General features: G+C 39.2%; 1 protein-coding gene across 1 annotated transcript in view; it reads right to left on the bottom strand.

Annotated features, from left to right (window-relative positions):
• LOC147692370 (cytochrome P450 2A13-like) overlaps window positions 1-13,382 on the bottom strand; it is a 162,133-nt gene that overhangs the window by 102,440 nt on the left and 46,311 nt on the right. Inside the window, exons 2-3 of the mRNA XM_086938593.1 lie at window positions 10,347-10,523; window positions 8,911-9,052 (exon numbers count right to left, since the gene is read on the bottom strand). Of these exons, the coding sequence (XP_086794719.1) occupies window positions 8,911-9,052; window positions 10,347-10,523 (319 nt within the window). The remainder of the gene's footprint in view (window positions 1-8,910; window positions 9,053-10,346; window positions 10,524-13,382) is intronic.

Here is a 13,382-nt window from a genome sequence, read left to right as displayed (position 1 = left end):
GCACTTGCATCTACATGTGAATTTGTTGGTCCAATTGATCATTATCTTAGAGATCAGATTGTTGTAAACTGTTATGATTCTAGAGTTCAAGAGATAATTTTATGTTGCAGGAACCCTTCTTTAGCAGAAACATTGGAAATAGCTGGAGGCATTGAACGTACTATTACTGCTGCTAAAGAGTTAAGTAATGCCAAGGGTGTTAACAGTCAAAGGTCTGCTTCCAATTTTGGATCCAGTGTTAATGTTAGTAAACCCAGTTCTTTTAAATCTGATTTTTTTTAAAAACAGATGGAAACACTCATTGTTTCAGATGTGGTTCAAAGACTTATTCGGCAAATCCTCCTACGTGTCCTGCTCTTGGTAAACTTTTTACCAATTGTAAACAATGGTAATTTTTCTAAGGCATGTAAAAATCCCAACAAAGTGATGGGTTTAAAGACACAAGAGTCTCAATTTGTTTCTAGTGCACACATTAAGGCTATTCAAAGTAATAAAAACATGTTTTGTCTGTTGATATGGTGAATATTGATTCTAATTATGTGGATAAGAGTAGGGATCCCATTTGTGATGTTAAAATTGGAAATGTTGACACCAGAGTCACGGTTGATTCTGGTTCCCCCATCACCATTCTTTCTGATATATTTTTCTTAAAAGAATGTAATGATGTAGAATTACTTCCACCTGATATTCGCACTGTTGCTTTTGGGGGTCAAGAGATAGACATGATGGATTATTTTCCTCAAACTGTGCACTTCAACGATAGATCTATTCACACCAAGATGTATGTAGCAAAGAAAGGTTACAACATCTTAGGTTGGAGGGACCAGGGTTAACTTGGAATGATTTTGAGACCTGGCACTGAACACCCTATTTCACTTGTCAATCCTATGCCTGATAAGGTTTCTTCATTAGAGTCAGTTCTTAAAAAACATTCGCAAGTATTTAATGATAAATTAGGAATGGTAAAAGGTTATGAGCACAAAATTATTCTCAGCCTGATGCCATTCCTATTGTTCATGAGGTAAGACATGTTCCTTTGAGCGTTAGAGTAAAATTGAAGGAACATTTTCAAAAGTTATGCTCTGATGGTATTATTGAGCCTGTAGACTCTTCTTTATGCGTTTCTCCCATTGTGGTGACTTTAACCTCATGCGTGCTAGCGTTATTTTGCTCGCACGCTGAGATTTTATGAAGTGCACTTTACATGACGAGCTGGGCTCGGCATCAGCGTGCGAGGAGGCTACGCGATGACGAGCCCAGCTCGTCATCAGCCCCGAAGGGGATAAAAAAGAATTCATATGAGCTCAGATTATGCATCGATTTGAGGTCTCTGAATAAAAACATTCAAGTTGATTATTTCCCTTTGCCAAGGATTCAGGACATGCTGGCTCAACTTTCTAGTACCAAAATATTTTCCAATATTTATTTATTTATTTATTTATTTATTTATATTAAGACTTATATCACTCAAATGAATCATACCAGCAGGGATCTCTCAGCGTTTTTGGCAGCACAGTGCACACGGCTAGACCAGGGGTTGCGACTTTAAAACAACCAAGGGGCATATTATCAAGCATGGTGTTATAATTATCATCACTTTAGCGGCAGAAACTGCTGCTAAAGCGGTGATAATGGGCTTAATAATATGCCGTTGAGAATTCCCATAGAAGCCTATGTTCACACCAGAACATGCGCTTCTATGGGAATTCACAATGGCATATTATCAAGCCCATTAACGCCCTTTAGCAGCAGTTTTCTGCTGCTAAAGCAGCAATAATTATAACGTCGTTCCTTGATAATATGCCCCCAAGTTTTTAGTATCTTCTTAAATTGTTTCAGTCTAGGACAAGCGCGCAGCTCATCCGGCAAGTGATTCCAAAGGAGAGGGGCTAGATGGGAGAATGAGCATACTCTCATTTTTGTTTTCTTAATCTTGCATGGACGGAGTAGATTTCGATTGCTGGATCTTAATACGTGGGCAGGGGTATAGGCTGTTATCTTTCTCCTTAAATAAAGGGGGCCGATCCCCTGCCGCGCTCTAAACACCATTACCAACAGCTTGAACAATGCTCTCTTCCTTACAGGTAACCAGTGCAGCTGTTGCAAGAGAGGGCGAGAAAGAGTTTGCCATGGTTTATTAAGGACCAGTTGTGCAGCTGTATTTTACACCACCTGTAGCCTCGCTGCAAGATCTTCTCTAATACCTGTCAAGAGAGCCTTGCCATAGTCAAGTCTACTGACTAGTGGACCCTGTACTAAGGTCGTTCTATCACTCATAGGGAGCCATGGGAACATTTTTCTCAGCATTTGGATGATACCAAAATAGGTTCCTGATACTGCTTTTACATGCTCCTCCATCGAGATTATTATCGATCAATACGCCCACGTTTCATGCCTGTGTCTTAAGATTTGGAGCCTCCCCTAGTTCTGATGGCCACCAGTCTGCAGACCATATCTGCTTTCCCAAATAGGAGGATCTCAGTTTTATTGAAATTTAACTGCAAGAAATTCTGATTCATCCAGACGGCAATATGCAGCATACAGGACTTAAACTTGGCTTTCGTCTGAGCTGGATCTGTCTCGATGGGGACTATTACCTGCGTATCGTCCGCATACGAGATTATCTCAAAGCCACAGGCCCTAATAATGGAGGCCAAGGGAGCCACATAGATGGTAAATAAAGTGGGGCCTAAAGTTGAGCACTGTGGAACTCCCTTGTCTTCTGCCATGGTCTGAGAGACAAATGTGTCTAATTGTACACATTGAGTTCTGTTGTTCAAAAAATTCTGTATCCAAGCACAGGCAGCTCCTCCAACACCAATCTCCTGCAGTCTGTCCAACATGACATGATGGGAGATGTTGTCGAAGGCTGACGAAATATCGAGGAGCACAAGCATGGTGGGGGTCCCTCTGTCAAGTGACATCCTGATAGTATCGGTGACCTCCACTAATGCCGCCTATGTGCTGTGAGCTGCACGGAATCCTGATTGCGTGGGGTCTAGTAGACTATGCTGTTCCAAATATCGCATCAGTTGCTTATTTACCAAAGTCTCCAAGACCTTCAAACTGCTCAGAAGAAGGGAGATTGGTCTGTAATTTTGCAGCTCAGTCGGATCTGCCAGCGCTTTTTTAACCAAAGGTTTTATATGCGCCTTTTTCCAGTTTTGGGGAAGGAAGCTGTAGCGAGGGAGATGTTAACAACCTAAGTTAAAGAGGGCGCTAAAATAGATGCTATTTCAGCCATTTTAAATGGCAACACCAGATCTGTTGGAGCGCCGGATTTAGTTTATGCCTGCAGAGTTTCCATTTGCTCTATGGTAATGGTTGCGAAAGAGTCTAATCTAGGTTATGTGGGATCTCTCCCCAAAGGGGGTATCATAATGTTTGTGCCAGGGTAATGGATAGTGTATTTACTGTGGGATTTGTGAACTACTTAAGTATTTTAAAGAGTTCCTTGGAGGAGTTGTTCGTCTCAAGTATTCGAACCCCAAAATGATCTTTCCTTTTGGTATGGAAATTTTTTAAATAGACTTTATGCACCGCTGAGAAAGCCTGTTTATCCTCAAGCCATTTGGTTTTTCTCCATTTTCTTTATTTCCCTCTGCAGTGGGCTTTTTCCTTTTTAGGAGTCTCAGAGTAATAAGGGGCTGAGCTCTCTCTATCCCTCGTCCGTATTGCTCTAAAAGGTGCAATAATATTTAGAGTATCTACAATGGAGGTCTCCCATATATCTAAGGCCTTGTCACTAGCCTCTACTTTCTTCCAAGCTCTCTGAGGACTCAATCTCTGATGGGACTTATTGCCACTGCCTGTTGCCTTCAAGGTGAAACTAAGGGCACAATGGTCAGTCCAGGTCAGTGCCAAAGGGGGATCTGCTAATAGACCATAGTGGGCAAAGATGTTATCCAGGATGTGGCCTGATTTGTGAGTAGGCTCATGGACACTCTGTGAGAGCCCTAAAGACTCGATTACCGATAGCAGACTCCTAGTGTCTATATTTACAGGATCGTCAAAATAATGATTAAATCACCCCCCAGAAAAAGGCTCAGATTGTGAAATATAAGGGGCAAGGGACTCCAGTAGTAAGGTGCAAAAAGTTTTATTATTTTTCTCCTGGAGGTTGATACACTACTGCACCCTTCCCACCAGCTCTGCCAAGAAGATGAAGCGGAAACTCGATCACTTCCATGTCATCAGTGAGCACTGTGTCCAGTACTTTGATATAGAGAGGGTCATGAGAGGCTATAACCAGGCCTCCCCCCTCTTATTTGTCCTATCTAGTAGCGTGATGGAGTATTCTACAGAGAATGCGAGGGCTACCACTGGAGCAGTGTGGCATTGCAGCCAGGATTCTGATATACGACATATGTCAGGCTTCTGATCCTTTAATTAATTCATTGATTTAAGAGCTGCTTATCATCAGAATGAACTTAACAAAGACTCTCGTGACCTTACTACTTTCAACACTCGTTTTGGAGCATTTCGCTTTCTCAGAATGCCATTCGCTTTGCCTCGGCGGCATCTGTGTTTCAGAAACTTATTTTTCAGTTACTTGGGGATGAGAAAGATGTCCTTACCTATCAGAATGACATTTTAATTCCTTCAAATTCTGTCAAGGACCACTTACTCAAACTTGATCGGGTTTTGGTGGACCATTGTATGACAGTTTAAAAACAGAAATGTAATTTTTAATGGAGGAAGTTGAGTTTTTGGGGCATGTCATTTCTTCTACAGGTATCAAACCCAAGCAATACCTTATGAAAGCCATCAATGATTGTGCTCAACCTACAGATAAGGATCCGTTGAGGTCTTTTCTAGGCCTCAGTGAGTACTACTCTCGCTTTGTGCACAATTTTGCTTTGGTAAGTGAACCTTTAGGAAGACTCATTAGGAACAATGTTAAATTTAACTAGGAGGAAGAACAGATGGAGGCTTTCAAAAATGTTAAAAGTTTGATTGTTAATGCATCTGCTCTTCAACTGTTACTGTTGATGCTAGCAATTTACGTCTTGGTGCCATTTTACTTCAAATGATAGATGGTATTGAACATACAGTAGCTTTTGCTTCTCGCAGACTTTCAATTGCTGAAAAGAACGACAGCACATTTGAAAAGGAAGTTTTAGCTTGTGTCTGTGGTGTTGATCATTTTGCAACCTTGTTGTGGGGAAGAGAATTTGTTTTGGTCTCTGACCACAAACCTCAGGTCGTCATATGGAATGACAAAGGTTTAAGAAATGCTAGTCCCAGATTGATTCGCTTATTTTCAAAACTGTACGAGTTCAATTTTACTATGAGACATATTCCTGGAGGAAAACATTTTAGAGCTGATTTTCTTTCTAGGTGTCCTTCTAACTCTTCTGAAGACACGTCTATTCTTGAGGATACTGAATGTGTGATTGGGTTTGTGGATGGTTTTGTTTTATCTAAAGATGTAATCTCGTACCAAGATTGGGAACGTATCTCTGTATCTGATAATTCTCAAGCCGTCCTTAAGAAGATTATTTCTGTTGGTTGGCCTAGGGAAGCTCAAGTTGCAGAAGAAATTAAAACATTTTTTTAAATTAAAGAGAAATTAAGTGTAGAAGGTATTTTTCTCATAAGAGGGTCTGTGTTAATTCCTCCAGCTCAGTTGAGGAACAAACGTATTGCTTTGGCTCACAAGGGACATGTGGGTATCACTGCTACAAAAAAGAGACTACGTTTATACTATTGGTGGCCTGGACTGAAGAGCCTTGTAGAAACCATGTTGAGTAATTACAAAGAATTGTGTCACGCTGAGAAGTCTCTTCGCACTTCCAATTCACCTTTATGTCCTGTTGCATTTCCTCGAAAACCTTGGGAGAAATTAGGTGCAGATTTTGTTGGTTCCATCGGTGGATTGAATGGTGGATTCAGGCATATTTAACAGTTGTTGGTTACTCTTTTAAATGGGTCTCTCTGAATTTCATGAGAGAACCCAACACTGATAATGTTATTGCATTTTTCAGGCATTTCATTACATTCTGAGGGCATTCCTGCTTTTGTTACCTCTGATAATGGTGTTCAATTTGTTTCAAATAACATAAGGAATTTTCTTCTCAAGTTTGGGATTAAACACCTCACTACGGCTCTCTGGAGCTTCAATGAAGCTAACATTCTAATCACCTAGGTAACAAGTGAGGCTGTGATACAGCATGCGCCAAGAACAGGAAACATAGGAACATAAGGATATAACATATAGCTATAAATTAAACTTATCATTTCTACCACAACCAAAGCATTCTATAACTCACTCACCTTAGTACAGAGTGTTGGAAACTCACTAGACAGACTAAATCAATCAAAATGCATGCCTTCAGAATGCACTGCTTTTCCCTTTTCATAATATACCACTAATAGCATGTTAAATCATGGCATTCATAACAATATTCATGCCATCTAAAATGTCTTAATTTATGAGAACACTGATCATGGTCCAGGGTTTGGGTACTGTAAGTTGTGTTTCCATAGAAAATATAAATATTGTTTTCCTAACTACAACTTATCTTCAACATTTGAGTTTTTTCATTCAATTTCTCTGGTTTTAGTTATTTGGAAAATTGGTTTCAAGTATAGATATCTCTACTGTGTACTCCAGCCTCCGTTAGGTGTAGGATTTTGATGCAAATCCATGTCTATATGGATTGGTGTCAAAATCCATGAATTTATGCATGGGAATTGCCCTGCACCACCCAATGAACTCCTCCCCGACGCACAGTAACACAAGATAGCGCATTGCGTTACTTTTAGTTAGCAACCAACTTAAATCGACATTTGCATTGATTTGTAAATTCCAAACAGAATTTTCCATTGGGTCTACATTAAAAAGTATGCAAATCCTTTGTAAATCTGGGCCTGGGAATTTTTGCTCCTAAAGTGAATTTTTCCTCCCAACGCCAAAACTGCTTTGCATTAATGGGGAGTTTCTGGGTGGTGGATCAGTGCACACACCATTAGGTCTTGATGTAAATTCTGATCTACTAAGAAGGCCAAACCAGGATTTGTGTCAAAAACATAATGCCTTCCTAAAGTAGTCAGTCAGTCAGTCAGTCAAAAACACTTTATTCGATTACTTGAAATCATAAAAGACAATATAAAACACATTCATATCAGAATATACAATCAAACGATAGTAACAAACATTATACAAAAAAATACAAGTTAAAATCATGTAAGAATCAAATAAAAATCAGTCAGACAGGGTTATTCTTTGCAATTAATCTTTTGCTATTAATCCGTACAGCAGCTACCAGAAAGCTAGCAACAGAAAAAAATAACTCAGGTGCTGCCTAGCATCTGGTGAAAAGTAAGAGCGGGCCTAACTTGTATGAAGCCGCCTCTCTAAGAAGTAGATACAAGCAAGGAGAAATGTGATTATTTAAAATAAAAAACAATCTGTCTGCACAGTTTTCTGTACCTGAAGGGTATGCTTCCAGCGCAATCTCAACACTGGACAGAGCGCACATTTGCCTATGTGCCATGGTATAAGGCTTTACATGACACAATGCAACTAATATGTGAATCAGCAGAGGGTATGAAAGCAGCAGATGACTCTGAGGTGTGTTTTCCCTTTTGCAAAATGCAGCACAGCTAATGTTGATATTTCACTACATTGTGTGAAAGATTATTACATTTACAACAAAGTGATCAGAGTGCCATAAAATATTACTAAAACATAATGTAAAAAAAGATTTCTATTTCCTGTCTTTCACTAAAGGTTTTATCGATGACTGGAACACATGTTTGAGATTTGACATGCCATCCCAAGTAAAGGTCCTATTAACTAAAATAAGAGTGTATCTGGGCCCATTTTACTCCCAAAGTGTCATTTAAAGACACCGTTAATTCTTCCAAAGACCATTGGCTGATAGGTCTTGTGTTTTTCATTGATGATTGGCAGCTTTGCTGTAGCTGTAAATATTCATCACACTGTAGTTTAGATTAGATGTGTATCATCTGGACCTCCGCCAGTATCCTATCATCACCATACTTCTCTTGACAAACAGTTTCTCAAATGATGGGTTCTACCATGACCATTTTTATTGCTTTGAGAGTTAGAGGATGAATGTGTTTAGAATGATAAGACAATCCTTTGGTGCTTCCTCTATCTGCTATGGAGAAGCTAACTTGTTAGCATTATGTAATTTGAATATTTGCATTAAATACCCTTCCCAAAATCAACCAGATGTCCTTCCAAATGGACTGAAACTGCCACAGAAGAGGTTTTTGTCAATATTTACCTTTTTTTAATATGTTAGACAGAAACATACGGAGGGGTCACAACTTCTATAAAGCCCCTGTCATATTCCTACTCAGGGGTTTCCATTCATGAATGCCTGGTCATTCTCAAACCACCATTCATTTTTAAGGTTTCTTCTTTTATGCCTTCCTGCTCACTCTGGGGCTTTAATTAATATTGTCTAAACATTTAGTGATGTTAAAGAAAGATCAATACTGGATAAGATTTTTTTCTGAACTTGGTTTTGGTTCTCGAGCATTATCATCATCTTTTGAAGAACATGAAAACGACCCTTTCATACCTGTTTTCCAAAAGGAATAAAAAGTGATATTAATGGGCAATGAATTGTGGCAAATGTAATGAAGAAAAGACGTAGGTCCTTGTGAAGTGACAGAACTAAGAAACTAAAATAACAAAGGTGTTGCAGAGTCTCTCAGGTTGCCTTTGGTATTGCAGACAGCATGTGATCCTTAAAAACAACCCTATACCAAAGAATCATTGTTCAACCACCTGTCGTATATCTAGTACTTCAAACAATACCAATTTGTTTCATCTGAAAAATATTTTCACATACTTGTCTCAACAAGCGTCTGTATTTGTAGAACGTCTTGCAAATACATTTATATTGAATGATTTGACACAGGTAGCCATACCTTCAATATCTGGGTATTTTAAGAGTAACAGCGCGCCGTGTCTAAGAGTAGTTGTGATGGTTTCTGTACCAGCAAAGAACAGGCCAACCACAGCTGCGAGTAAATTCTTCATGTGAAATTCGGAAGCCGGATTGGTCTTCTCCTTAACAAGATTGTGGAAAAAAATGAATAAAGTTCTTTCAAAATATTAACATTTGTGGAGCTATACACCTAAATCTAACCAGCAACAGGACATTTTGTAAATTAGTTTGATAACTTTCAGGGGGTGGTCCCATAGATTTCCATGTCAGTATGGTTATCCGTGTCATATTATCCGCTAGAGCCATACCCCAGTTTTAGCTTTTCATTTGGCATAGGCAAAAATCAGGAACTTTGTTGGTGCTGCCATTGATTTCAATTACATGATCTGTAAGAAAGTATTATGCATATTCTGAGCCTATGCCAATGGATTTCTCCTAAATCAAAGTTTTCCTTGAAGTACCACAAGTTAAATGTTTTCATATTTAGGTTGAACTCTCTCCTCTCTCCTGCTGCAATAAGATCAGGAACATCACTCTATGACCAGGAATTTGAAAACTTAAGTCCTGAATACCCAGCTATTTCCCACATGCATTGGCAGCAACTCAACATGAAGTTAATTTGTGAAAGCCTGTAAAATTCAACTAGGTCATGCCAAAAGCAAGTAGCTGAAATTGGCTACTAGTTATTAATAAAAATATTAACTTCCAGAAGTGTGTAAACTGCTACTCTAACAGTTAGCAGTCCATATTGTGACAGCAATGTCATCTGATCTGGTATGAGTCACACATTTTGGATTTGTTCAGGCCTATCTATAACTAAATGACACTAATTATGGCCTCATCCACGTACATTAACATAATTATGATGATATGATTATAATGACAATACAATTCAGCTAATTATGCATCAGCATCAGATACCAAGTATTGCTCTCCAAAAAACTAAACAACCTAGCTGAAAAACTCACGTGGGCAGGATGAGCTTTCAACTTGTGATAAAATAAAATTTAAAAAATCAAGACATGAAGAAAAGTGTTAATGTTTAATGTAAATCTACTTTTCTCTCACCTTATACTGCATTTTCTCCAGTATTTTAGGAAATCAGGAAAGGACCAAAATCCCACCTCTTCTTTAATCTCCTTCATTTCCTCTGATCCTCCCACCCTTTGCGCTATCTGTTGACCATCATATATCTACCCATCTCTTGATCTTGTTCTACATTATCCCATAGACCTTTAGTTTATTAAATTCAGTACCTCCGATATAACTCTGCATTAGAAAGTTGTTGTCCAATGTACATCTTCTCATAATTTCAGTATAATTAATGAACACATTTAATAACTCCCTTATTCCATGTGAAACCCTTCCTCTTTGACACGTTTTTCTATCTAATTTATTTCTTTGGCAATACTGTACCTGGTCCATTTTTATGAGAAAACTATCAATGAAGTCTCGGGGTGAACTGGGATCCAGTGTCTCAAGATTGATGTTTACTCTCTTTTCAACGAACTCTATTAGCCCCTCAAGGCATCTGATTGCTCTTTTGTGAGCCCCTGGAAGCCAGTCCATGATCTTTGGAATCATGAAGTACAACTACAAAAGCAAAAAGAAAATAAGTAATTTCTTACAATGTTTAATCAGTGGGTTTGTAAATCAGTAACTGCTTAACATCAATATTGCCTTTAATCAAGGACAGTGGGTTTGGTGGTGAAAGGGTTGGTTAGGTTTCATTGTTGTAAAGTATTTTTCCTTACAGTAGATCATATCTCCAAATGTTCATGCCTATCGAATAGTTTTAGGGGATAGAAATGCTTTTATGACCTGGATTGCCTTTCTGAAAGATTCATGGGAATTGCGCACAGGGAATCTTGGCCTCTTAAGTAAAAGGTGGCTTTTACTTAAGAGCTTTGATCTTTAACAGGCTATTGTTCAGCTTTACTATCCTGACTTAAGAGTAGATCATCTTACACATGGCAGGCTTCTTAACGAAGGCCCTTCCATTAATTTCTGATAACTTTTTATTTTAAAGTTTCAACCGCAATTGCCAGAGACTCTATACCCTTTATAAATATTGTAGCTGGTCTAAATTTCAACCCACAAAAATGGCATCTTAGTAAACTTCAGTATTTAAGCATTGTATACAAATATACTTAAGTAGAAGGGCATAGGAGGGATAGGCACCCACTGAACAAGAGAAGCCAACCTCCAGATTCTGTAACTGATTTCCTGGTAGACTAAGCCATATTTTCAATAACAAAAAACATTTTCAGATAAAACATTTTTTTTTTAAAACATACTTCATTTGGTTTTCATTAATACATCAAAAATACATGTGGGAGCTGGAACACCAGCGTCTCATGTTATTTACATAGTTAAGTGCACATTGCATTTTCATTACAGCAATCATTTATTGTCAAAACTAAACATTAACGTAATATTTAATATCCCCGCCACCAGTACAAGTTCAAACTCTAATTCACAAAGTGCCTTCGCACTCGTGGCAGAGGCTTCGCACTCATGGCGGGATCTCTGCACTTGTGGCAGGATCTCAGCGCTGCACTTTCTTATTGCGAAGATCCACCATGACTAAGGACCCTCCGTCTCAAGTGAGGAGGCTCATTGGGAAGTGGTGCCTTAGTATCTGTTTCCAAGCCCCTGGCTTTCTCATTGAGTGTACGTCATCCCTTTTCAATTAAAATGCCCATGTCTCTGTGGATATGATAGCTCTCAGTGGTCGCCTGGAATGTAGTGCAGCATTGGCTGCCATGTTTTTATAAAAGTCTTGCTCAATGTGTATTGATACTCTTATCATCACCATGGTCTCCCGTACACTCCAGATCCATGTGTGCCAATTGCGGCAACATGGACGTCATTTAGCGGTTGCATCTGCGAACCCCTGGTTTTCCCCTTCCTACCCATAGCCACTGCCCGTGCGACCCTTGGTCACAGAGGAAGCAGGGGCAGCACATCAGAGATGGAAAAAAACGGGGCTTACAGCCCTGTTTACAATTCGCACTTGGGAAATGAAAGGACTGCTGCTAATACAACTTTGCTGCTCAAGCCTCATAGCAGTGTGCACATTGTTTCTTCATCTGTAGAAGGGATGGGTAAGCTGGCACTGATTTGCATTTTATATAAACAGGCTTTCTTGTGCTCATTAGAGGAACTGATCTGAGACAAGAAAAAGCAAAAGAAACTCTAGCAGGAAAATACTAGGTAGGGAAGTGGAATGCATAAGCGTTTACATTTTACCTGTTTTTAAGATGGTAGCTGAAATCAAAATAAAAAAGCACCCATTTTTGGTCCACATATCTTGCAAAACCATGCATTTAGAAAGCATGAGGACATTGTTGACAGCTCCATTTTGAAATCTGCTGCTGCTAGTTCTTCATGTGAGGCAAGTGCATTTCTTATGAAATTGTTACAACCTTGGGCGTAGGCTGCTCTCTTTCAGAGGATCACGTAACTCAGCTTAATGATGGAACATTAATCCTGAACACAGTTTTTACACACTGCCTCTTTACAGCCCAGTCTGACACAAGCACACACATGAGTTACTGATAGCGTAGACGAATCCATTCTCCAGCCTGCCTAGTCCCTTCCAAGTGTGGCCCCAGATAATGTAAAGCGAGGGAATTACCACTGCTTCGAACTTGGACCCAGTTAAGTAAAGGGGCATGCCAGGAAGGGACAAACACAGGTCTCCAAAAACTGATACCTGTTAACCATGAGTGGCTTGGCACCTCAGTGTTTTTATCCTTTATGACCTCATTAAAGGAGAAGAGTGAGAATAGGAGAGGATTTCTTTTTAAAACAGGGTGATTTACCAATCGGATGTGTTTTACTGTAGAGGGATGCTTTAATTAAAAGATTGTTTACTGAAAAGATGCTTCACATGGTGTGTGCTTTACAGTAGGTGTGTGAATGCATTACAGTAGACTGATGCCCTAGATACAAAAAAAGTCATACTAGAATTGATTCCGAAGTGCCAGACGGGTTGGTTTGGCAGGTCACTGTGTGGGCCATGCTTCTTTTGGGTTCATTGTGGGTTATTTATGGTCTGCTAGAACGGTTTCTACTGTTGATTTCTCTTAAATTACCACTAACATTACCTGCAGCAAGTTCAAATGCATGCAGTCTTCTATACCTTACAAAATATATATTCAGTGTGACTTTACAAGTTCAAAATTGCCCACATTTTCAAACATGGGTCAATTGTTTAGTAATCTTGTTTGCTAATAGGGTCCAGTTTTTTTTTGGTTCCCAAACCTATTTTCTGTCCTAATCCAAACCTGAAGAGGGGTGCTTAAGGGGAAGTGAGATGCATTAGACAAGAGGGGTACTTCAGAGAACAGGTGTGCTTTACAGGTAAGAGGTGATTTACATGACAGTGGTGTTTTACAAGAGTGAGGTGATTTACAGCAGAAAGTGGCTTTAGATGACTGATATTTT

The sequence above is a fragment of the Lissotriton vulgaris genome, chromosome 9 (genome assembly GCF_964263255.1).
Source record: "Lissotriton vulgaris chromosome 9, aLisVul1.2, whole genome shotgun sequence".
Taxonomy (NCBI): Eukaryota; Metazoa; Chordata; class Amphibia; order Caudata; family Salamandridae; genus Lissotriton; species Lissotriton vulgaris.
This window is presented reverse-complemented; position numbering and strand designations above follow the sequence as displayed.